Source organism: Ornithorhynchus anatinus, chromosome 14 (genome assembly GCF_004115215.2).
Source record: "Ornithorhynchus anatinus isolate Pmale09 chromosome 14, mOrnAna1.pri.v4, whole genome shotgun sequence".
NCBI lineage: Eukaryota > Metazoa > Chordata > Mammalia > Monotremata > Ornithorhynchidae > Ornithorhynchus > Ornithorhynchus anatinus.
The window spans coordinates 49,858,596-49,885,188 of record NC_041741.1 but is presented as its reverse complement, the minus strand read 5'-3'; the positions used below and the strand labels follow the sequence as shown (position 1 = coordinate 49,885,188).

At 54.2% G+C, this 26,593-nt stretch overlaps 1 protein-coding gene across 3 annotated transcripts in view; it reads left to right on the top strand.

Moving 5' to 3' along the window:
• Window positions 1-26,593, top strand: part of TAFA5 (TAFA chemokine like family member 5) — a 190,257-nt gene that overhangs the window by 46,499 nt on the left and 117,165 nt on the right. Inside the window, exon 1 of one of the 3 annotated variants that reach the window (XM_029079526.1) lies at window positions 24,313-24,506. The exons of the other annotated variants lie outside the window; for them this stretch is intronic. Coding sequence (XP_028935359.1) covers window positions 24,416-24,506 — 91 coding nt within the window. The 5' untranslated portion in view covers window positions 24,313-24,415. Of the gene's footprint in view, window positions 1-24,312; window positions 24,507-26,593 lie in introns of those variants that run through there. 3 annotated transcript variants of the gene reach the window in all.

Below are 26,593 nucleotides of genomic sequence, written 5' to 3'. Positions count from 1 at the left end.
TGGGTGGGGAACAAGTCTGCTAATAATAATAATAATAATATTGGTATTTGTGAAGCGCTTACTATGTGCAGAGCACTGTTCTAAGCGCTGGGGGAGATGCAGGGGAATCGGGTCGTCCCACGTGAGGCTCACAGTTAATCCCCATTTTACAGATGAGGTAACTGAGGCACAGAGAAGTGAAGTGACCGGCCCACAGTCACACAGCTGACAAGTGGCAGAGCCGGGAGTCGAACCCATGACCTCTGACTCTGAAGCCCGGGCTCTTTCCACTGAGCCGCGCTGCTTCCCTTGAGCCACGCTAAAAGTACCACTGATTGATTGACAACGCACCCGGCCAAGGATGGAGTCTCAAGGATTTCATCCCAAGAACATACAGAGCTGAGAGGGTGATCGCCTCAGACCCCAAAGACGTTCGAAGTCGAACAGAGGCAAGAGGAAGGGGGAGTTTGAACTCTGGGACTCTGTGCTTGTTATTTCAAAGCCACTAAAGGGTTAGGAAACCATTTCTTCCCAGTTGCTTATAGTTTCCTACTCATTAAACCTGATACCTGAAAGGACTCTTGTGAACTTGTTTCTGATTTCTCCTGTTTCTCTACTGCTAAATTTTCAGAAAGTCACCAACCCCGAGTCTCCCACCAGGCTATTTCCAATGATCCCGTTCGACCCGCTCCTGAATAATTCCACTTCTCTTGTATTAGATCTTCTGACAAATTTCCCTTTTCTCCTTAAGGGTTCAGCGGGAGGCCGTGGGTGGATTTGGGGCACCCAGCTGAGATAACCTCCCCTCCCCCCATTTTTTGGTCGGCATCGTTGCCTTTTAATTCAGATTGATGGCCCTGATTCGTGAATACTAATTCATAGTCAAGGGACTATGCAGGTGTTTTAAAATGCGGTGATGTTTAGCTGGCGGGGCTTGAGGCTGGGGAATGCGATAAATGATGGGGGAAGGAAGCTACCTTTCAGTTTGAATCTTCTTGAGGAAACAGTTGGCTTTTTCCTCAAGTGACCTGAGTTCTGTTGTCGCGGTCAAAGACCTCTGAGTGATTTGGGGAATTGACTTACACTTCCAAAGAGGCAAAGCTCTGGGCTAGACAAGTGGTTAGGTAGAGGTAACCAGATTGCACACTCCCCTTTAGACTGTAAACCTCTTGTAAAATCATAATAACAATAATAAAAAATGGTATCTGTTAACTACTGTGTGCCAGGCACCGGACTAAGCCCTGGAACGGATACAAGCAAATTGGGTTGGACACAGTCCCTGACCCATGTGGAGCTCACCGCCTCAAACCTCATTTTACGGATGAGGTAACTGAGGCACAGAGAAGTGAAGTGACTTGCCCAGGGTCACACACCAGACAGGTGGCGGAGCAGGGATTAGCATCCATGCTCTTCTGACTCCCTGGCCCTTGTTCTGTCCACTACGCCATGGTGCTCTCTCGAGCTCTTAGTACAATGCTCCGCACGCAGAAAGCCCTCAGCAAATAGCATCGATCGATGGATCGACGCAGTCCCTGTCCCGCGAGAATAATGGTGTCTCTTAAGCTCTTACTGTGTGTAAAGCACCACACTGAGCACTGGGATCGATACCGTGTAAGCAGACCCTTTGTCCCGAATGGAGCTCTCAGTCTAAGAGGGAGGAACTGAGGCCCAGAGAAGTTGAGTGACTTCTCCAGGGTCACCCAGCAGGCAAGTGGCAGAACTAAGATTAAAGCCCAGGGCCCCTGATTCCCGGGCCCCTGTTCAAGCCACTAGGCCACGCTGCTTCTGTCATTTCCCCCTCTACAGTGTTGTGATTTTTCCATCTGAGTCTCATTCCTCTGGGACGTGTATAGCCCTGTCATTTCTAAACAGGGTTTTTATAACCAAGGCCCTAACAGGACACGGGGAGAGAGGTGGCCTACATTTTTGATTCATTTGATTGAGCCGTTAACAGACGACCGAGAGGTTCCTCTATTTAATTCGCTTATTTCTCAAGTCTCTCCACCGAAGGCAAAAAAAAAAAAAAAAAAGTCTGAATTTCCTAGGGAGAGTCTTTTAAGAGCTTCAGGACGTGCTGATAATGTGGATGAGACACTTGACAAAACAGGGTAGTCAGCTGGTGGGATCAGAAACACTTAACAAAAACAGCATTTCCACTGTCCGTTATGGGGAAGGAGATGCTATCTTTAAAGATGAGCAGATCAAAGGGTGACTCGCATAGCCTCTAGTGAAACACGGCTTTCTGATCACATCATTTTTGGAAAATAATTTTTTTTTCCTTCTTCACTGCCAGTTGCATCGGAGGATGCCAGTAGAAATGTAATGGATTCTGTGGTGTTGAAATATTACATCATTTAGCCAATGCCACGTGAATAGACACACACAGTCACACACACACACACACACACCCCAAAAGTAAATGATTAATGGATAATTAATCATCATTAATAGATATATTCAACTCTGGCTGTCTGTATTGGCTTTTTTTATGGTATTTGTTAAGTGCTTATTATGTGCTAGGCGCTGTTTTAAGAGCGAGGGTACATACCAGGTGATCAGGTTGAACATAATCATATTAATAATGACGGTGTTTGCTAAGCGCTTACTATATGCCAAGCACTGTTCTAAGTGCGGGGGTAGATACAAGGTAATCAGGCTGTCCCATGTGGGGCTCACAGTCCTAATCTCCGTTTTACAGATGAGGTAACTGAGGCACAGAACAGTTAAGTGACTTGCCCGAAGTCACACGGCTGACAAATGGCGGAGCCGGGATTAGAACTCACGACCTCTGACTCCCAAGCCCGTACTCTTTCCACTAAGCCACACTGCTTCTCATATTCCCCGTCACACATGGGGCTTTATCCCCATTTGGTGGTTGAGGTACTGAGACGCAGAGAAGTGAAGTGACTTGTCCAAGGTCACACAGCTGACAAGAGGCAGAGCCGGGATTCAAACCCAGGTCCTTCTGATTCCCAGGCTGTATCCATTAGGCCACGCTGAAAATGGAGAAGGGGCCGTCCAGCTGCACTGGGGAATATTTAATGGTGCGGAGAACGCGGTCAACGAAGAACAGAGCTGTTGGAGAGATAATAATAATGTTGGTATTTGTTAAGCGCTTACTATGTGCAGAGCACTGTTCTAAGCGCTGGGGTAGACGCAGGGGAATCAGGTTTTCCCACGTGGGGCTCCCGGTCTTAATCCCCATTTTCCAGATGAGGTAGCTGAGGCCCAGAGAAGTGAAGTGACTCACCCACAGTCACACAGCTGACAAGTGGCAGAGCCGGGATTCGAACTCATGACCCCTGACTCCAAAGCCCATGCTCTTTCCACTGAGCCACGCCGCTTCTCTATGAGAGAGTAAGAGGCTCTCGGATTCATTCATTCAATTCATTCATTCATTCATTCAATAATATTTATTAAATAGTATTCGATCGGATTTACCGAGTGATTACCGTGTGCAGAGCACAGTGCTAAGCGCTCGGAATGTGCAATTCGGCAACAGATATTTCAGGAGTCTTGACGCGTAGCTTTGGAACGGGAATCCCCTCTTTAGCCTCAAAGGCAAATACGCTCAGTACCGGTCTGAACGTCTCCGGCTTAAAGATGAAATGCCGGGAGTCCCCGTCCTCCTGAGATGGAGGCTACGTCGGGCTCGCAGCGTTCCACGCTGTGGGATCGATGAGTCAAACCGAGTCAGACCGGGCAAGCGCTTGGCGTGGAGGTTTTGTATATTGCCACTTGGCCGGGAACATAAATAAGCCCATTAGCGTCGCATAAGCCGCGATGAGACGCTCGTGTTAAATCGCCAACTGGGAAGGCGGGGGGCTCGGTGTAACTGGGGAAACCGCCTGGCTAAACCGGAACCACCTTGCAGGACCCTCCGCTCGGTCCCTCCCCACGCCACCCGCTCCGATTTTGGGGTCCGCAGCTAGAGAGGAGACGTGACACGGCAGAGTGGCCCAGAGGAAAGAGCCTGGGCCCGGAAGGCCCGAGAACCTGGGTTTCAACCGTGGCTCTGCCACTGGCCCGCTGGGTGACCTCGGGCAAGTCCTTTCATCTCCTCCACTGCCTCCCTTTCCTCATCTCTCACTGCGGTCGCAATGCCAGCAAGGGCCTGGGAGTCAGAAGGACCTGGGTTCTGGGCCTGGCTCCACCACTTTTCTGCTCTGAGACCTTGGGAAAGTCACTTCACTTCCCTGGGCCTCAGTTACCTCCTCTGAGATTAAGACTGTGAGTCCTATGTGGGACATGGACTGGGTCCAGCCCAACTGACTTGTATTTATCCCAGCGCTTAATACAGTGCGCGGCACGTAGTAAGCACTTAACTGTTGCCACAGTTATTATTATTATTATTATTAGCATCGTTATTATGAGACCACATCATCGTGGTTAATCCCGCCCTTGACAGACACCAGAGAGTTCTGCTGATCCACTAGGTTTGTGTGTGAGCTGGGGTGATTCAGCTGAGGATAAGTGGGGTGGAGGGAGGCCAAAGAGGCTCTGGAGAGGCCGCACGGCCCGAGGGGAAGAGCTGGGGACTGGGGGTATTTTTCCCAGCTCTGCCTCTGGCTTGCTGTGTGGCCTCAGGCAAGTCACTTAACCTCTCTGGGCCTCAGCTCTGTAAAATGGGGTTCAGATCCCTGTGTACCATCCCCCATGTGGGACAGGGGTCCCAAATCAATCAATCCATCCTGTATTTTGAGGGCTTACTACGCGCAGAGCACTGTACTAAGCACCGGGAGAGTACAATATAACAGAATTAGCGGACACATTCCCTGCCCATAATGAATTTATAGTCTAGCGTGGGAGACAGATATTAATATGGATAAAAAAGAGATTAATAATATATACATTAGCAGATTATTTGGGAAAGACCCAACTTCTCTGTGCCTCAGTTACCTGATCTGTAAAATGGGCATTAGGATTGTAAACCCTACATGGGAGTGGGATTGCGTCCAACCTGATTAGCTTGTATCTATCCCGGTGCTTAGTACAACGCCTGGCACATAGTAAGCACTTAACAAATACTATCTACCCCGGTCCTCAGTGCACAGTAAATGCTTAATCAGCCAATCGATCAATGACGTTTATTTTATCAATCAATAAGTGGTATTTATTGAGCGCTTTCTGTGTGCAGGGCATTGTACTAATCGCTTCGGAGAGTCCATTATAGAGTTGGTAGACGAGTTCCTTGCCCACAGTGGGTTGTATTCTAGCCCTCCTGAGGGCAGTAAAGCAGCCCTTTATTGGAGAAGCGGCGTGGTTTAGTGGAAGGAGCCCGGGGTTGGGAGTCAGAGGGCATGGGTTCTAATCCCGCTTCTGCCACTTGTCAGCTGTGTGACTTTGGGCAAGTCACTTTACTTCTCTGGGCCTCAGTTCCCTCATCTGTAAAATGGGGATGAAGTCTGTGAGCCCGACGTGGGACACCCTAATTACCTCGTACTACCCCAGTGCTTAGAACACTGCTTTGTACATAGTAAGCGCTTAACAAATGTCATCATTATTAATAAGGTCTGTATTCCAGCTCTGTCAAGGTATGTGGCATTGTGCATTCATTCATTCAGTCATACTTATTGTGTGCTTACTGTGTGCACTGTACTGTACTAAGCGCTTGGGAGAGTACAGTGTAATAACAAGAGACATATTCCTGCACACAACCAGCTTGTGGCAGATTGTATTTTATCCCTGATTGTGTAAAGAGTAGTCAGCGTCTGGGTTTACGGGCTTACGGCGGTCCGTATTCTGGTCTGATCTGTACTGTAGCCCTGTCTGCACATAGAGCAGCCTGTAAGTAACCCCATCGGGGTATGTGGCGGTCTGGAGCGTGGCTCAGTGGAAAGAGCCTGGGCTTGGGAGTCAGAGGTCATGGGTTCGAATCCAGACTCTGCCTCTTGTCAGCTGGGTGACTGTGGGCAAGTCACTTCACTTCTCTGGGCCTCAGTTACCTCATCTGTAAAATGGGGATTCACTGTGAGCCTCACGTGGGGCAACCTGATTCCCCTGTATCTATCCCAGCGCTTAGAACAGTGCTCTGCACATAGTAAACGCTCAACCAATACCAACATTATTATTACTCTCGTCTGGGTACACGGTGGTCTATATGCTAACCTTCTCTGTGTACGCGGTGATGGGAATGTTAACCCTGCTTGTGTACGTAGTCCTATCTGGGGTCTCCGTGGTGGTGTTCTAGCCCTGGCTGTGTACCCTGTGTGGGGACACGATGATAGGTATTCTAGCCCTGCGTGGGCACGCGGCGATCTGTACTCTGGCCCTGTGTGGGTATATGGAGGTCTATATTCTAGTCCTGTGAGATATATGGTGGTCTTTATTCTAGCCCCGTGTGGGTACGTGGCAGTCTGTATTCTACCCCTGCGTGGGCAACACGATGGTCTGCATTCTAGTCTCGTGGGGTACACGGAGGTCTGTATTCTAGCCCCGCGCAGACACGCAGCAGACTGTATTCTAGCCCTGTGGGTGAACCTGGAGGTCTGTATTTTAGCCCTGTGAGGGTATGCGTGACGGTCTGTATTTTGGCCCGGTGTGGGTATGTAGTGGATCATCATTTGGGCCTTCTGTGGGCACACGACTGTCTGTACTCTGGCCCTGTCTGGGTACGTTGAGGCACCTATCGTAGCCTGCCTGGGGGCTCAGAGGTCTGTATTTTTTCTGCAGAAGCTGCGGGAGCCCACTGTGAGCACATCCTCCCCCCCATCTCCGTGTCCACGGAGAATTTCTTTTTTTAAGTTTGCCGAGAAACCGTTAAAGTAAAGAACAAATTTACCAACTGTGTTTGTGGGCTGGCGTGGCTCCTCTCTCACCGAGAGAAGGCTGGCGTGCCTTCTCTCCCCGGAAAGGAAAAAAAAATTACCCGCCGGTTGAAGGTAGGTGTTCCGCATCAGTGGAAGGAAGTGGTGTTAATCGGAACACGCCGAAAGACTGTCAGAGGAATAAATTTTCCCCCTTCCCCCTAAGTGAACTGAGTGCTTACTGTGGGCAGAGCACCGTATTAAGCCTTTGAGGAATACAACGGAGTTGGAAAGCGCAGTCCCTTTCTTACATTCTATGTGGGGAGACAGATATTAAAATAAATTACAAATAGAAGAAATAGTAGAATATAAGGAGTGGCTGTGGGGTTAGGGTGAGTATCCAAAGTGCTTAAGGGGTTCGAAGCCAAGTATGTAGTCGATGCAGAAGGGAGAGTTTATGGGGGAGATGAGGCCTTAGTCAGGGAAGGCGTCTTGGAGGAGCAGTGATTTTTTAGGAGGGCTTTGAAGGTGGGGAGAGAGGTGGACAGATGGGGAGGCAGAAGTTGACAGGCCTGAAATGGAAGAGATATCTCTCAGGGGCTCTGATTTCAGGGCAAACCAATGTCTCTCCTGTTCTCCAGGACAGCAAATCAGCCAATCATTTCAACAATCGATCGATCGATCGGTCAACGGCATTTAGCTGGCCTCTATCGGATGCCAGACACTCTGCCAAGTTTATGAACTTCTGAGGGCAGAGACGGCATCTTTTTTTTTCAAATGGAGTTTCCCAAAGGGTACTCTCCCAAGTACCTAGCAGAGTCGGCGCTCAGTACAGTGCTCTGACACAGTGAGTACCCAGTACAGTACTCTGATCTCAGTGACCATTCCTTCGATTGTATTTTTTGAGCGCGTACTGCACTGCAGTAAGCACTTGGAAAGTACAATTGGAAACTACCCAGTACAGAGCTCTGAACAAAGTGAGTACCCAATACGGCATTCTGACAAATAATAATAATAATGATAATAATGGTATTTGTTAAGCACTTACTGCGTGCTGAGCACTGTCCTAAGCGATGGGGTAGATACAAGGTAATCAGGTTGTTCCGCATGGGGCTCACAGTCTTAATCCCCATTTTACAGACGAGGCAACTGAGGCACAGAGAAGTTAAGTGGTTCACCCAAGGTCACACAGCAGACAAGTGGCGGAGCTGGCATTAGAACCCATGTCCTCTGACTCCCAAGCCCGGGCTCTTTCCACTAAGCCGTGCCGAACTCTATTTATTTTATTAATGATGTGTATATATCTATAATTCTGTTGGTTTATATAAATGCTAATGATGCCTGTTTACTTGCTTTCATTCATTCAATAGTATTTACTGAGCGCTTACTTTGTGCAGAGCACTGTACTAAGCGCTTGGAATGGACAATTCGGCAACAGATACAGATAATCCCTGGCCATCGACGGGCTCACGGTCTAATCGGGGGAGACGGAAGGACAAAAAACAAGACAACTAAATCACGATGAATAGAATCAAGGGGATGTACACCTCATTAGCAAAATAAATAGGGTAATAAAATATATATACAAGTGAGCAGAGTGCTGAGGGGAAGGGAGAGGGGGAGGACCAGAGGGAAAGGGGACTTTATTTGTTTTGATGTGTGTCTCCCCCCTTCTAGACCGGGAGCCTGTTGTGGGCAGGGATCGTCTCTTTTTACTCCTGCGTTGTCCTGAAACCATTTCATCGAAATGGAAAGGGAACGGGAGTTGTGTCTTGCATTGATGTTATCTCCCCGTAATGACGGCCCGATCACGTTCAGATTAAATCTCTACGTGTGAAGTCAGAGTCACCTGTAGGAAGCAACGGAGCAGAGCCATCGAATGCTCGTCCTCCCAGAGGGGGGAGAAACAATCTCTTTATGGCAAGGGGAAGCGAGTCATTTCTCACAGGTGGAAGGTCAGGGTGTCACTTCCTGATCTCATCCACTTACCTTGTAAGGGCAATGTTATTGATTCATGGGTGTTGTGGCCCTGTTTCTTAGCGGAACAGCTGCCTTCCTCTACTCATCACATCCCTAACCTTAGCCCCATCATATCTAATCACCAATTATAATAAATATAGCGTTATGTTACGCGCTTACCATCTTTTAATGGTATTCTTTGGAAGGCCGGATGACTCGACTCAGCTTGTTCTGGACACTTTTCCTCAGTCTCCCTCCCCTCCGAGTCGTTCCTTTTGCTCTACCCCCGTCTCCCTGCCCCACGACACCTGTATATATATGTACGTGTTCGAATCCCGGCTCTGCCGCTTGTCGGCTGTGTGACTGTGGGCGAGTCACTTCACTTCTCTGGGCCTCAGTTACCTCATCTGTAAAATGGGGATGAAGACTGTGAGCCCCGCATGGGGCCACCTGATTCCCCTGTGTCTACCCCAGCGCTTAGAACAGTGCTCTGCACATAGTAAGCGCTTAACAAATACCAACATTATCATTACACATCTATAATTCTGTTTATTTTTCTTGATGCCCGTTTGCTTGTTTTGATGTCTGCCTCCCCCGTTCTAGACCGTGAGCCCGGTGCGGCCAGGGATTGTCTCTATTGCTGAATTTTACTTTCCAAGCGCTTAATCCGGTGCTCTGCACACAGTAAACGCTCAATAATTATGATTGCATGAATGAATAATTCTCTGGAGAAGACACCGAGGCTGGGAAAAGTCCAAGGAATACGTGGAAGAAGCAGACCAGCGTATAGAAACCGGAACAACAGAAACGGAAGCACCGTTAGCGAGGTTACAGATGATGGCACGAGACGGGACCCTTTGGAGAAAATACATCCGTGGAGTTGCTATAGAGTGGAAATGACACGACGGCATTTGATAATAATAATAATAATAGTGGGTTGAGTGCTTACTTTTTGACAAGCGCTGTTCCAAGTGATGGGGTAGATGCAAGCTGTATCTGCTGTGTGAGCTGGGGCAAGCCACGTCACTTCTCGGTGCCTCAGTTACCTCATCTGGAAAATGGGGATTGAGGCTGTGAGCCCTTTGTGGGATAAGGACTGTGTCCAACTCGATTTGCTTGTATCCACCCCAGCGCTTAGTACACTGCCTGGCACATGATAAGTGCTTAATAAATACCATAATTATCCTTAATCCTTATTATGCTTATAATTATACATATACATATAATATATATATGTAAGGATAATATGTAATTATCCTTATAATTATGACAAGCTGGTCAAGTCGAACCCAGTCCACATCCCACATGGGTCTCGCAGTTTTAATCCTCATTTTACGGATGCGGTAACTGAGGCCCAGAGAAGTGAAGCAACTTGTCCAAGGTGACACAGGAGACAAATGGCAGAATGGGGATTAGAGCCCAGATCCTTCGGACTCCCAGGCCTGATCTCTATCCACTAGGCCACGCTGCTTCTCTCGACTGATACGAATGCATGAACCAGTGATTGAGGGCTCCTTGCACCTCTACAGATCTCTTCGGGGAGAACGACAGGAGAACGGGGAGAATCCTGGGCGGATTTTTTAATCGGGAAAGCCTTTGCTAACACCGACGACATGATCGAAACATACGAAAGCATCCAGAGGGATGGCGAAGAGGCAGAAAATGTGTGCTCCAAACCAGCTGGAAGCCATAAACAAACCAACAAACCACATTTGGAGGCCCGCTCCTCCAACACACACCAAGACGGAGACCCTCCAGGAAGAGAGATCCCCCTCAGGGGGCGGCTGAGGATGGCAAGCGGAAGGGAAGAGCACGGCGGAGTCTGACGGGGTCTAAAAACGGAGCCAATTGGCGTGAACCGGCTGGAAACTTCCCACCGTGCAACCAGTAGAGAAAGGGGATTTCACCACACGATGGTGAACCCCTTGAAGGCAAGGATTGTGTCTACTAACTCTATTGGACTCCTCCAAGTGCTCAGGACAGTGCTCGACACAGAGTATACCGTAAGCTCCTTGAGGGCAGGGTTCGTGTCTGCTCCCTCTATCGGATGCTGCGAAATACTCAATACGGTGCCAGCACGAAATAGACTGTAAGCTCATTGAGAGCAGGGTTCGTGTCTACTAACTGTATTAGACTCCCCAAATTGCTCAGTAAAGTGCTCTATGCCCAGTATACCGTAAGCTCCTTGAGTGCAGGGATCGTGGCTACTAACTGTATCATACTCTCCCAAGTGCTCAGTACAGCGTACTGCACACAGTAGACTGGAGGCTTTTCGAGGGCAGGGGTTGCGTCTACTAACTCTATTGGATTCTCCGAAGCGCTCGGCCCAGTGATCCGCGCACGGTGAGCTCCTTGAGCGTATGGATCGTGCCTCTCATCTCTGCTGGACTTTCCCAAGTGCTTACCCGAGGTCACACGGTGGACAAGGGGAGGAGGTGGAATTAGAACCCGGGTCCTCCGACTCCCAGCCCGGGTTCTTTCCTTTAGCCCGGATGAGAAGCACTTTAATCTTGTCCTCACAACATCCCTCTCCCAGTTCCAAATGCCCACTCTACGATAAGAGCAGTATTTGTTACACCCTTACTATGTGCCAAGCACTATGCCGAACGCTGGGACGGAGACAAATCGGGTTGGATACGGCCCCTGTCCCACATGGGGCTCACGGTCACAATCCCCCTCGTCCAGATGAGGTCACTGAGGCCCAGAGAAGCGAAGTGATTTGCAACAGGTGACCCGCAGCCAAGCGGAAGAGGCGGAATTAGAACTCACGACCTTCTGACTCTCAGGCCTGGGCTCTATCCACTAGGCCACGCTGCTTCTCCGGGGGCCGACTGCCCCCGGCTACTTCACCGGTCGCTGCCTCTCTCCTTCTTGGCCGTCTTAACCTTTCCTCGTCCCTTCAGGCTCGCCCCTCTCCAGTCCATACTTGGCGTACTGCCCGGATCATCGCCGTGCACACGTCTCCTACTCTTGCCCCTTCTTCTGGGCACTCAGTATAGTCCCGTAACCGACCCACTCACTCTTCCTCCATCTCGTCTCTCTCGCCGCCGACTCCCGCTCACGTCCTGCCTCTGGCCTGGAACGCCCTCCCCTCTTTGCCTCCGACGGACGATCCCTCTCCCCACCTTCACAGTCTTATTAAAACGGCATCTCCTCCAAGAGACCTTCCCTGACTAAGCCCTCATGTTCCCTTCTCCGTCTCCCTTCTGTATCACCCTCGTTCTTGGATTTGCTCCCTTTCTACCCCCGACCCTCAGCCCCACAGCATCAATGACCATACCTCTAATTTATTGATTTTTATTCACATCCATCTCCCCCTCTAGACCGTAAAATCGTTGTGAGCAGGGAACGTGTCTCCCAACTCCGTCGCACCGTGGCTGTCCCAAATGCTTAGTGCAGTGCTCTGCACACAGTAACTGCTCAGTAGGTACAGCGTGGTACAGTGGAAAGAGCCCGGGCTTGGGAGTCGGAGTTCATGGGTTCGAATCCCGACTCCGCCGCTTGCCAGCTGTGTGACTTTGGGCGAGTCACTTCACTTCTCTGGGCTTCAGTTCCCTCATCTGTAAAATGGGGATTAAAACTGTGAGCCCCACGTGGGTCAACCTGATCACCTCGTTTCCCCCAGCGCTTAGAACAGTGCTTTGCACATAGTAAGCGCTTAACAAATACCATTTACCATCGATCGACAGATTGATCAGCCACTGGCTTTATTGGCTCCCTCAGTCATCTCTCTCCCAGCACCGAGCCCCTCTCCTCTCCCAGTTCACCCCAGCTCACGCATTTCTCCTCTCAAGTCAACCTACTCCTCATATTTCATTTTCATCTCTCTCATCTCCAGCCTCCTGCGGCGATGTTCATGCGTTCACACTCCTTTGCTTCCCCTACCTGTATTGTGTCTTTGCATCCGTCCTCCCCCCTGGATTTAAAATGAAAGGTCGCTCCTCTTTGGGATGGAGGAAGCTGCCGGGGGAGGGAAAAAGCGAAAGAGATATTCAGGATGGGATGATGTGAAATCACCGTCCCTCTCTAAGGAAGCAGCGTGGCTCAGTGGAAGGAGCACGGGCTTTGGAGTCAGAGGTCGTGGGTTCGAATTCCTGCTCGGCCACTTGTCAGCTGTGTGACTTTGGGCAGGTCACTTCGCTTCTCGGGGCCTCAGTTACCTCATCTGTAAAATGGGGATTAAGATTGTGAGCCCCAAGTGGGACAACCTGATTCCCCTATGTCTACCCCCAGCGCTTAGAACAGTGCTCGGCACATAGTAAGCGCTTAACAAATACCAACATTATTATTAAGGATGGAAGGATGCACAGACCGGCCAGAGAGAATAGCGCCGAGAAGCAGCGCGGCCTAGTAGATGGAGCCCGGGCCTGGGAGTCAGAAGGATCTGGGTTTTAATCTCGGCTCCGCCTCCTGTCTGCTGCTTGACCTTGGGCGAGTCACTTATTTTCTCTGTGCCTCAGTTCCCTCATCTGTAAAATGGGGGTGAAGACTGTGAACGCCACGGGGGACAGGGACTGTGTCTGACCTGATTAGCTTGTATCTACTCTAGCACTTAGTACAGTGCCTGGCTCATTTTAAGCGCTTAACAAATACCATAAAGAAAGCTTTCATTCATTCAATAGTATTTATTGAGCGCTTACTATGTGCAGAGCACTGTACTAAGCTCTTGGGATGAACAAGTCGGCGACAGATAGAGACGGTCCCTGCCGTTTGATGGGCTCACGGTCTAATCGTGAGAAGATTATAGATAGATTATATATATAATCTATAATATATTATAATATATAATATATAATATAATATAATAGATAGATTATAAATAGAGAAGCAGCGTGGCGCAGTGGAAAGAGCACGGGCTTTGGAGTCAGGGCTCATGAGTTCGAATCCCAGCTCTGCCACTTGTCAGCTGTGTGACTGTGGGCGAGTCACTTCACTTCTCTGTGCCTCAGTTCCCTCATCTGTAAAATGGGGATTAAGACTGTGAGCCCCACGTGGGACAACCCGATTCCCCTGTGTTTACCCCAGCGCTTAGAACAGTGCTCTGCACATAGTAAGCGCTTAACAAATACCAACATTATTATTATTATTAATCGGGGGAGACGGGCAGACGAGAACAATGGCAATAGATAGAATTGAGGGGAAGAACGTCTCGTAAATAGAATCGAGGGGAAGAACGTCTCGTAAAAACAGTGGCAACTAAATAGAATCAGGGTGATGTACATCTCATTAAACAAAATAAACAAAATACCATTGCAGCAGGAGATTCCAGAGGGACGCAAGTAAGAACTAGAAGCATTCAGCCATTCGATCATATTTATTGAGCATTTTCTGTGTGCAGAGCACTGGACTAAGCGCTTGGGAGTGTACAGTATAACAACGAACAGGCATATCAGCCTAGTGGAAGTCAGAGGACCTGAGTTCTAATCCTGACTCCGCCACTTATCTGCTTTGGGGCCTAGGGCAAATCGCCTCACTTCTCTGGGCCTCGGTTTCCTCATCTGGGGATTCGAAAACCTGTTCTCCCTCCCCTCTAGACCTGTTGGGATGGGGCTTCATTAAACTCTTGGCTCATAGTAAGCATTTATTGCCACGGGCATTATTATTAACTTTTCACTAATTCCCTCCCCAGTCACCCACCCTCATGGATCACCCAACACCCCAAAGCGTCTCCGTCCCGTGGCCTGCTGTCTGCCACCCCTTTGCCTGGTGAGGGGGGAGAATTTGACTGATTTCAGCTTGGCTATCAGATTTCGTCCAGACCCTTGGTTAACTGTCAAGATAATTAGGTTTGGTAGCGGGTGAGGAGTGCATTCCGACTGGCTCGCGCTTAATTGTTTGCCTCTCAGAGAACGTCGTTTATATCTCTCCTTGTCTAAAGGCTAGTCGTGTTGAATCAGTTAGGGTGATGAGGGGAAAACGTGAGGAGCAGAGATGGCCGAGAACCCCAGATAGTCAATCATATTTATTGAGCACTGTGTGCCGAGCACCGTACTAAGCGCTTGGGAGAGTACAACGGAACGATAAACAGAACATTCCCTGCCCACAACGACCTTACAGTCTAGAGGGCAAGTTTACAGTCTAGAAAGCACAATATGACAGAGTGGGTAGATGTGCTCCCTGCCCAAAAGGGACTTAAAGTCTTACCCGATCATCTACGTGTTCACAGTTAACCTTCGGTCCCTCATTTCAAAATAATAATAATGATGATATTCGGCCCCTCATTTCAAAACAATAATAATAATGGTCTTTGTTACGTACTTACTATGGGCCAAGCACTTTTCCAAGTGCTCGGGTAGGTACAAGGTTTATGAGTTTGGACACAGTCTCCATCCCACGTGAAGCGCACGGTCTGTGTAGGAGGGCGTAGGATTTAATCCACATTTTTCAGGTGAGGCCCCTGGGCTCCTAGAAGTTACATGACTTGCCCAAGTCATGCATAGAGAAAGCAGTGTAGCTTAGTGGAAAGAGCACGACCTTGGGAGCCAGAGGATGGGGGTTCAAATCCCGGCTCCGCCATTTGTCTGCTGTGTGACCTTGGGCAAGCCACTTCTCTGTGTCGCCTCCTTAAAATGGGGATTAAAACTGTGAGCCCGCCGTGGGACAACCTGATTACCTTGTATGTACCCCGGCGCTTAGAACAGTGCTCGGCACTTAGTAAGCGCTTAACAAATACCATCGTTATCATTATAATTATTAAGGTCACGCAGCAGACAGACGGCAGAGCCGGAATTAGAACTCAGGTCCTCTGAATCCCAGGCCTGGGCTCTTTCCGCTAGGCAAACCTGTTTTTCCCCAGGCCCTGGTGCTTCTTGGGGGGAAAGGTCCAGTTCAGTGGGCCATGATTCCAGACACCCTGTCTTCTCCTGACCTCCCATGAAAGCCTCGGTGAGGTTCATTCATTCATTCCTTCAATCATATTTATTGAGCGCTTACTTTGTGCGGAGCACTGTACTAAGTGCTTGGAACGTACAGTTTGGCAACAAATATCATCATCCGCACCATCACCGTAATCGTCCTTATCACCGTCATCCTCATCATCACCATCGCACTGAGAAGTAGTGTGTTCTCGTAGAAAGGTCCAGAGGCTGGGAGTCAGAAGGCCTGGGTTCTCATCCCGGGAAATATTCAATCTTTTTTCCAAAACGTATCTGTGAAGCACTTCCTGGGTGCCAGGCCCTGTACTAAGCACTGGGGCTGATACAAACTACCCAGGCTGGGCACAGTCCCTGTCCCACATGGAGTTCACTGTCCTCATCCCCGTTTTCCAGATGAGGGAAAAGAGGCCCAGAGAAGTGACCAACCTAAGGTCACACAGCAGACAAGTGGCAGAGCCGTGATTAGAACGCAGCTCCTTCTGACCCCCGGGCCCGGGCTCCATCTACTAGGGCACGGTCGGATGTCTGGCGGGTGCCCGCAGGGAAACCCCCTCTGGCTCACAACGTGGACTGTGGGATCAGGGGGATCTGAGCTCGCCGTAATTTCCGGGCTTCTGCGGGTATGGCGGAGATGGGCCTCCCAGACTCAGCCACAGTTCTGAGCCCGAGGTGCCGAAACCCTTGGAGGGGGACAGAAGGCTCCAGCCCGGCCCCGAGGAAGAAGACGACCCCAGTCGACAGCCCCCCCCCTCCAGCTGTCCCCATCCGGACGACAGAATTCCGAGCTGCCGCAGCTGTGACTGGGGGGTGAGGGGAATGGCGGGGAGACAGGGGGATTCATCGCTGGAATCCCACCCACACGGTGATTATTATCATAATGATTATAACGATCACTAGTCAATGTGAGCATTTGTTCCAAAGGTTCCAGGATGTGGAGCACTGGAGTAAGTTCTGGGAAGAATGCCTGGAGGCTGATTCAGGCAAGGGACTCACAGCCTAAAAGGGATGGAGAGAGGGAGATAAAAAGAGAGAAGGGGGTGGAGAAGGAGAGAGTGGGGGGAGAGAGGAAAAGAGAGAGACAAGGAAAGAGGGAGAGAAGGAGGAGGAGACGGGGACGAGAGGGAGAATGAGAGAGAAGCAGAGAGAGGAGAGAGATTGCAAGGGAGAGGAAGGAGGGGAAATAAAGGAGAAGGGGGAGGAAAAGGGGACCCTCGATCCTGCCATTTCATTCCTGCTGCATCAGGTGAAGCGGGGAGGGGTTATCCCCAAACAAGTAGGTGTCCCCCCCCCCCGACCTTAGGTGACTTTGGAAAATCTAAACAAACAAAAAAAACCCCCCTTCGCAGCCAGGATCCCATCTTGCCTACTTAACTCTCCTATGGGGAGAGAGAGGGTGGTTCCGTTACCCCAGTTTAGAGATCTGAGGCCCAGAGAGGATTTGCCCTAGGTCACACAGCAGGCCGGTGGCAGAGCCAGGACTAGAACCCAGGTCCTCTGAGCCCCAGGCCTGTGCTCTGCTTCCGAAAGTCAAGCGATCAATCTTAGACGCTCAGTTTTCTCACCCGTAAGATGGGAATCCAATCGGTATCTGTTCTCCCTCCCTCTTAGGACTGTGAGCCCCATGCGGGACTGGGGCCGCGTCTGACCTGATGACCTCATTTGGACCCCCAACCGCTTAGCACGGCGCAGAGTACGCACCAACAGCTATTACATTCATTATTATGGTATTTGCTAAGCGCTCCCTGTATGCCGAGCACTGTTCTGAGCGCTGGGGTAAACAGGTAGAGTCCCCGGGTCAGATTCAGTCATTATAATAATTCCTTCCGTTCACCGGATCGGCCTCCACATTCCTCCCACGAGCCTATCTCGGCTCGGATAGCCAATATTCCAGCAATTTAACGTAACCAGGCGGGAGGCATTTTGTCTCTCCGTCTACCGTGGACAGGGCATTTGGCTTCTATACGTTTTAAATCGTCTCGCTTTTTACATTCTCTTTCCTTATTTACAGTATTTATTTCTTTCCTGGGTGTGCTATTACGTTTGGGCTTTTGCTAATGTTGCTCTGAATGATTTCACGGTGCTAATTCAGGTGTAAAATGATTACAGAGATATTTGTTTGGCTAAGCAGTAATAATGTCAGAAAAAACCAGTCTTCCCCCTGAACAAATGTTTTCCGTGTAATACAGAACAAGGAAACGGGATTTCAGAGGCGTTGGGCCCGCGTACGATGAAAACGTAATTAGAAAATGACCTTATTTTGTTGTTTTATTGATAAGCAGGGGGGAGAGAGACTGTCTTGGAAACACAGGGGCAAGAGAGACGGAGAGGGAGATGATTATCCTAGATCTCCAAAGAATCCCTTTACTCATCCTACCCACGCACTTGTGGCTCTTTCTATTAATGTCTGTCTTCCCCTCTAGACTCTAAACTCACTGTGGGCGGGGATTGTGTCTATGGTCAGCGTGGCTCGGTGGAAAGAGCCCGGGCTTGGGAGTCGGAGGTCGTGGGTTCGAATCCCGGCTCCGCCGCGTGCCTGCTGTGTGACTGTGGGCAAGTCACTTCACTTCTCTGGACCTCCTCTGTAAAACGGGGATTAATTGTGAGCCTCAGGTGGAACAACCCGATTACCCCTTATCTACCCCGGCGCTTAGAACGGTGCTCTGAACACAGTAAGCGCTTAACAAATACCAACGGTATTATTATTATTATGACTCTGCCAAGTGCTTAGAACCGCGCTCTGCGTACAGTAAACGCTCAATAAATACGATCGATTAACTGACAGGAAAGGAGATAAACGCTCAATAAATGCGATGGATTAACTGACGGGAAAGGAGACCTTCTCTGGGGGGCAGGGTGAAAATTGGGAGAATTCTAGATTTTCCCAACCGGGGAGACTGTCTACGTCTGAAAAACCGGGGAAGGGATAGGGTCGGGATTTCTCTGGGATGATGGTGATGTATTGTACTTTCCCAAACGCTCCGTCAGGGTGTTCTGCACACTGTAAGCGCTCAATAAATACGACTGAATGAATACGTGACTCTGTTCAGCACTTAATATGTGCCAGCCACTGGAAAGAGCCCGGGCTTTGGAGTCAGAGGTCATGGGTTCAAATCCCGGCTGGGCCACTTGTCAGCTGTGTGACTTTGGGCAAGTCACTTAACTTCTCGGTGCCTCAGTTCCCTCCTCTGTAAAATGGGGATTAAGACTGTGAGCCCCACGTGGGCCAACCTGACTCCCTTGTGTCTACCCCAGCGCTTAGAACAGTGCTTGGCACCTAGTAAGCGCTTAACGAATACCAACATTGTTAATCTATCCCAAGAATTTGGAAAGCAGAATCTGATTGGAAGGGACCCCGGGTGCGTTTCTGGTTCTCTGTGCATTTGTGGAGCACTTTATCGATCAATAAATCCAGACTATTCACTGAAAGCTTCCTCTGTGCAGAGCAAACTGGAGAGTCCCGGAGAGTTACAAGACATGATCCCTGCCTTCAAGGAGCTTCCGGCCTACGGTGTGCCGAGCACTGTGGCAAGTAGAGGCGATTCCTGCCCTCAAGAAGCTTTCAGCCTAGTTTGTGCAGAGCATATGAGAAGCAGCTCGCTGTAGCTGCTGGGAGTCAGAGGGTTATGGGTTCTAATCCCGGCTCTGCCACCTGTCTGCTGTGTGACCAAGGGCGAGTCACTTCCCTTCTCTGGGCCTCAGTTACCTCATCTGGAAAATGGGGATTGAGGCTGTGAGCCCCACACGGGAGAGGGAGTGTGTCCAACTTGATTTGCTTGTATCCGCCCCAGCGCCTGTCACATAGTAAGCGCTTAACACATACCATCATCATCATCATCATTACAGAAGCAGCGTGGCTCAGTGGAAAGAGCCGGGGCTTCGGAGTCAGAGGTCATGGGTTCGACTCCCGGCTCTGCCGCTTGTCAGCTGGGTGACTGTGGGCGAGTCACTTCACTTCTCTGGGCCTCAGTCCCCTCATCTGTCAAATGGGGATTAACCGTGAGCCTCACGTGGGACGACCCGATGACCCTGTATCTCCCCCAGCGTTTAGAACGGTGGTCTGCGCATAGTAAGCGCTTAACGAATGCCAACATTAATTAGTCGTTACTGTAGGGAGAATTTGGGATTGGGCAATAGAGTAAGTAGAGATGCAGGGCGCTGTAATGAACGCTTGAGAGCAAACGAATAAGCACGCCCGAGGAAGTATTATGGACAGCTATTGAATGGGCTCAATCTGGGAGGGTGGAGCTCAATCTGGGCGGGCCTCTTGGAAGAGGTGAGGCTACAGGAGGATTCTAGGAAGGGCTGTGTTCGGGCAGATCTGCAGGAAGGAGGGTGGGAGCAAGGGGTGGCGAGTGGGCCAGTTGAGAATGAGGTCCAAGGGAGAAGGTGAGTTTGGGAGGGGGAAAGAGTGGGAGCTGAGGCGCAGTGGGAGAAGAGAGTTGATGAGTTAGGGAGAGAGCCGGCGGAAGCCAGTGGTTGGAAGTTTCCGCCCGATAGGGTGAAGAATGTAGGGCAACTTTGTCCTCACGGGAAGAGCACAGGGAGTCAGAAGGACCTGGGTTCCAGCCCCAGCTCTGCCACTTGCCTGCCGAGTGACCTTGGGGAAATCGCTCAACTCCTCTGAGCCTCAGAGGAGTCCCACTCTCTCCCTACTTTTTAGACGGGGTGCCCCCATGGGGACAGAGATGATGTCCAATCTGTTCATCTCCCCCGGGGCCTAGCCCCTAGAGAGCCCTTAAATGCCAATTTTATGAACCCTGGAGGTGTTTGAGGAGAGGGGAGGTGTGTGCAGAGTGACATTTTTGAAAGCTATACAGACGTTAGAGCGAAGCATGGATTGGAGAAGGGAGAGATTAACCTAGAGGAAGGAGCCAAGGCCTGGGATTCAGCGGACCCGGGTTCTAATTCCGGCTCTGCCACTTGCCCGCCGGGTGACCCCGAACGAGTCACTTAGCCTCTCCGGGCCCCAGTTACCTCAGCCGTACTTGGTCTCGCTCCCCTTCAGACTGCGGCCCCCATGGGGGACGAGGGCCGGGTGTGATCGGCTTGCTTGGTATCCACCCCGGTGCTTAGTACGGCGTTCGGCACACGGTAAGGTGCTTGATGAACTCTGCGGCTATTATTATTATTAGACAGGAAGAGGTGTGAGGAGACCGATTCAGTAGTCAATGACAAGCACCTGTCCCAAGGCGGTGCTTGGTTGGATGGAAAGGAAAGGGCGGATCCTGGAAGTCCTGGGAGGAAAACCCGGCCCCGGGAAGCGTGGGGGGAGAGAGGGTGTGTGGGCCGTCCTCCTGGACAAGCACCCTCAAGGATCAGGGTGAACTGCCCCACACCTAGAAGCAGCCCACTTCTAGCGAAGTGGAGAAGCAGCGTGGCTCAGTGGAAAGAGTCTGGGCTTCGGAGTCGGAGGTCATGAGTTCGACTCCCGGCTCTGCCATTTGTCTGCTGTGTGACTGTGGGCAAGTCACTTGACTTCTCTGTGCCTCAGTGACCTCATCTGTCAAATGGGGATTAACTGTGAGCCTCTCGTGGGACAACCTGATTCCCCTGCGTCTACCCCAGCGCTTAGAACCGTGCTCTGCACATAGGAAGCGCTTAACAAACACCAACATTATTATTATTATTATGAGTGGAAAGAATCCGGGCCCGGAAGGCAGAGGACCTGCATTCTAATCCTCACACCTCCACTTGCCGGAAGCAGCGCGGCCCAGTGCAGTCAGAGTCTTGGGTTCTCATCCCGGCTCCGCCCCTTGTCAGCCGTGTGATCCTGGGCAAGTCACTTCACTTCTCTCCTGGCTCAGTGGAAAGGGCCCGGGCTTGGGAGTCAGAGGTCATGGGCTCGAATCCCGGCTCTGGCACTCGGCAGCTGTGTGACTGCGGGCGAGTCACTTCCCTTCTCCGGGCCTCGGTTCCCTCATCTGTAAAATGGGGATTAAGACCGTGAGCCTCACGTGGGACGACCCGATTACCCTGTATCTACCCCAGCGCTTAGAACGGTGCTCTGCACCCAGTCGGCGCTTGACGAATACCAACATCATTACCGTTCTTATCGTGTGATCTTGGGCCCGTCACTTCATTCTCTTGGAGCCCGTTGTCGGGCAGGGACGGGCTCTATCTGTTGCCCGACCGTACATTCCGAGCGCTCAGCACGGCGCCCCGCACGCAGTGAGCGCTCAATAAATACGACCGAACGAATGGTTCCCTCTCCCGTAAAATGGGGGTGAGGAATGTGAGCCCCGGGAGAGTGGCAAGGCCATTCCCGACGGGCTGAGGAAACTCACCCTCCCGACCTGGATCCTGGGACCTCCAAACACCCCCTCCCCTCATTCCCTCCAGGTCGGGGGAGAGGTCCGCTGGATCAGTCCATCAACCAAGGGCATCTATGGGGTGTTCACACCGCGTGCAGAGCCCTGTACTAAACGCTTGGGAGAGGAGAGTAACGGAATTGGCAGCTACCTTCCCTGCCCACACCGAGCTTACGGTCTAAGAGGGTCTTCGAGGAACTCTTTCGTCGTGAGGTCCCAGCCCTCCTGTCCTCTTCCCGAACCGCCCTCCTCCTCCCCATCCCGGGACCCCCACCCTCTCCTCCGCCGCGGCGGAGGAGGGGTGGACACCCCGGGGTTTGAGCCGGGAGGCCCACCTGGCCGGAGGCCGGAGTCGGGGGCCTTCTCCATTTCAAGGCGGCACCGAACGGCATCTTCCAGGAGCCCGGGAGTCGGGGGTTCTAATCCCGGCTCGGGCACTCGTCAGCGGTGTGACCTCAGGGAAGTCGCTTCACTTCTCTGGGCCTCTGTTCCCTTATCTGTGGAATGGGGACGAAGACCGTGAGCCCCTTACGGTACGGGGACAGCGTCCAACCCGATCTGCCCGTCTCCATCTCAGAGCTCAGTAGAGGGTCTGGAGTTCCCCCGGGAGGGCCTGGGGAAAGCCACACGGTGTAAAGGCTGGAGCCCGGGCCTGGGAGTCGGAAGGTCGCGTGTTCTAACCCCGGCTCCGCCACGTGTCTGCTGGGCGACCTTGGGCAGGTCACTTCATTTCTCTGGCTCATCTGTAAGATGGGGATCGAGACTGTGAGCCCCGGGGGGGGGACGGGGACTGCGTCCAACCCCCTGTGCTCGTTTCCGCCTCGGCGCTCGGTACGGTGCCCGGCACGTGGTAAGCGCTTAACAAATACCAGTATCGTCGTAGTAAGTACTTAAGCCCACAATCATCATTATTACTCCATCCCCACCCTCCCTCTCCTCCGCCCTGGTGCCTTTCCCAGCCTCTTTCTCCCAGCTCCCGGGTGTCCCTGGCTCGGACCCTGAATTCCCGGGTCCCCCAGGGGGATTCCCTAGACGCTCAGGGGTGGAAGAGCTGTTGGATTGGGCTGGGTGGGGGGGGGGGGGTCCCCGGGGGTTGGGGGAGGCGCTGAGGCTCTGGAAGAGGAATCTGCTGGAGCAGAGACGTGAGGCTTGAGGGGGAGAGGGTCCCGAATGGAGGGGCTGGGGGGGGGATGGGGACCTGTAGCGTCCCGGGCGGCAAGCCGGGGGGCGACGGGGGTCCCAGAGGGGACGGGGCGGGGGCCGCATCCATCCCCCTCCCCTCCCCCCCGCCCACCCCTCCGCCCCCTCCCCTGGCACGGCAACCTGTGGCCCCCGGAGAAGGGGGAAGGGGAAGCGCGGGGAGGGTCCCGACTCCGGGGGATCTGGACCCCGACCCCTCCCCCCGCCCCCACCCTGCAATCCCCGCTCAACCCCCCAGCGCAGGGCGACTGGGAGGCGGGCGGGGGGCGAGCTCCCTCGGCCTCGGGGGGGGGGGGGGGCCGGGGGAGGTGGGGGGGGAGATGTGTGTGTGTGGGGGGGGGGGGGGTCTGCGCATCCCCAGACCATCCTCTACCAGCTGCCATCGGGCCAAAGGCAGGGAACTGCGAGAATTGGGGAGGGCGGCGCTGGGGTGGGGGGCGGAGGGGAGACGGGGGACCCCCCCCCCCCAGGAAGTTGGACTCGGAGAAGTCGACCCCCCTCCCTTCTCCCGTCCCCTCCCTCCCTCCGTTCTGCATTTTTAGCCTTCGTCTCCTCCCCATCCTCCCCCTCCTCCTCCCGCTCCTCCTCCTCCTCCTCCTCCTCCTCCTCCCGGTCGTCGTCGTCCAGCAGCCGCGGCGGCGGGAGCGTCCTGCTCGGTGTCCGTGGGCCCGGGGTGTGTGTCTCCCGGCGATGGGGGTCCGGCTGCCCGGCCGGCCGCTCCTCGGGCCCGTGGCCCCCGGCGTCCCGGCCCCCGGCCCCGGAGGGACCGGCGGCATCCCCGGCATCGTCTCCGGCGTCCTCCTCTCCGGCATCCTCGGCATCCCCGGCGTCGGCAGCCTCGGGGGCGGCCGCGGCGCTAGCATCGGCGGGGGCATCGGCGGGGGCATCGGCGGGGGCATCGGCGGGGGCATCCTCTTCCTCCTCCTCCTCCTCCTCCTCCTCCTCCTCCTCCTCCTCCGCGGGGGTCCCGTCCTAGCTCCCTGAGCCCCTGGCAGAGGGCGGTCGGAAAGGGTCCGCCCAGCGGGTCGGGGGCCCGTCCCGGGTGCGGGGTGCAAAACGGGGGCGGGGGCCGGTTGATGGAGCCCCTTCCCCCCGCCCTTCGCCAGCCGGGGGAGGGGAGGGGGCGCAGAGGGGGGCCGCGGGGGCGGACTCCGTCCTAGCCCCCCTCCCCCTCCCCCGACCCCCCGCCGGGCCCGGCTGGGGGTGGGGGGCGGGGTGGGGGTGGGGAGGGGGTGGGGGTGGGGAGGGGGCCGGAGGAGGCGCCGCCTCGCTCGGCGGGCGCCGATGGGTCGCGGAGGAGGAGAGTCATTGTCTCACTTTGGGGGCCTGGGCTGAGTCGGCCAGCGCCATGCAGCTCTCCAAAGCGCTCTGGCCCTTCGCGGGGGTCGCCCTCGGCTGCTTCCTCGTATTCGTCCTCCACTCTCAGTTCCTCCGAGAAGGTAATTATCCCGCCCCCTCCCCCCGTACGCCCCCTCCTCCCCTCCTCCGCACGTTTGCAGCGCGCTGGCCGGCCGTCCCCCCCACCCCCGTCCCCGGGTCTCTCCGTCCGGATCTCTGTCCCCTCCCTCCCCCCCTCCCCGGGTCTCCGGTCCCCGCGGAGGGGGGGCGCCGGGCGGGGGTCCCGGGGTGGGCGGGAGGGCTCCCGGCGGCCGGCCCGCCTCGGGGTGTCCCGGCCGGACCGGTCCGGTCCCGAGAGTGGACGTGCTGGACACCCGCCGGTCCCGCCTGACGCCGGACTGCTTGGGTCCGAGTGACCCCCCCCCCCCCCCCCCCCACCCCGGGGGGAGCGGGGAGGAGGAACCGGGCCGCCTCTGCTGTCCAAGGGGATTGTCCGTGGCGGGGGTGGCGGGCGGGGGTCTCTGGGGATTGCGGTGGCCGGTGGTTGTTGGTGTTTGTTGTGGCTGGGGGAGGGAGGGAGGGGGGTGGTCCTGCCCCCTCCACCCCCTCGTCCTCCTCCTCCTCCTCCAATGCGGAGGGCTGTCTCTCGGTCTCTCTGTCTCCTCTCTGTCTCTCGGAGTGTCTCTCCCCCGGCAGGCGGGGCGCCCAATCCCCCTCCCCTGGCCTCCCCTGGCCTCCCCTGGCCTCCCCTGGCCTCCCCTGGCCTCTCCTGCGCCCCTCGGGCAGACCCTTTTCCCAGCGGGACACCCCCTCCCCACCTCCCCCCATCCCCCCCCAACACCCCGGACCCTGCGCATACACACACACACACACACACGGCCGATCCTGGAAAACGGGTCGGTTTTCCCCATCAGGTGATCGATACGTGCTCCCTTCCTTTTCCTTCCCCTTCCCTTCATCTTCCCCTTCCCTTCATCTTCCCCTTTCCCTTTCCTTTCCCTCTCCCTGTCCTTCTCCCGGAGCGCCGACAGAGCCCTCGATAGGTGGCGCTCCGGCTCTATGGAAGGGCAGGGCGGGGACCCCCCCCCCCCCCCACCGGCTGGGGGCACTGGGGGGCTGAGGGGCTGGGGGGCTCGGGGTCAGGGGGGCTGGAGTCTGGGGGGGCTGGGAAACTGGGCGGATGGGGGGGCTGGGGGCTGAGGTCTGGGGGTCTGGGGATCTGGGGGTCTGGAGGCTGGGGTCTGGAGATCTGGAGGTTGAGGACCGGGGATCTGGGAGGGGGGGCAGGGCTGAAAGTCTGGGGGCCGGGGGCTGGATGGAGGTCTGGGGTTCGGGGACTGGGGGTCTGGGGATCTGGAGGTCCGGAGGCTGGGGGCTGGGGTTCCGGGGGTTGGGGACTGGGGTCTGGGGATGTGGGGGGTCTGGGGTCTGGGGTTCTGGAGGTTGAGGACCGGGGATCTGGGAGGGGGGGCAGGGCTGAAAGGCTGGGGGCCGGGGGCTGGAGGTCTGGGGTTCGGGGACTGGGGGGTCTGGGGATCTGGAGGTCCGGAGGCTGGGGGCTGGGGCTCCGGGGGTTGGGGACTGGGGGGGGATCTGGAGGGAGCTGGAGGTCTGGGGTTCTGGGGGTTGAGGACTGGGGATCTGGGGGCGCCTGGGGCCTGGAGGTCTGGAGGTCTCGGGGCTGGGGAGCTGGGGGCAGGACAGCCCAAAGCCGGGTTCCTCGGACTGGTGTTCTCCGCCCCCGCCCGGTTTCTCGGCCGGAGGAAGGCTCCCGGGCTTCCCGGCGCCTCGGGCGACCGGCGGCCTGCGCGCCTTCGCCCGGAGAGGCGGGGGTGTGTGTCTGTGTCGGTGTGTGTCTGTGCGGGTCCGTGTGTGTCTGTGTCTGTGTGTGTCTGTGGGGGCGGGGGCAGCCAGGCGCTCCAGAGGGAGAGAGAGGGAGAGACTGCGTCAGTTTCCCCCGGCCGGGCCAGAGCGACAACTTGTGCGCTCCTGCATTGCATCGGGCCCGGTTTCCGAGTGCACAGCCCGAGGGCCGGACCGGGGCCCGGAGGGGCAGAGGCGACCTTCGCCCTGGGCCGGTAGCCCCGGGCTCCCTCGCCGGCCCGCCCGCCCGCTCACCGCAGGGCATCGGCCCGGATTCCCTCCCCGAGGGCGGCCGACGGAGCGGCTCTGTCCCCTTCACGGCAGC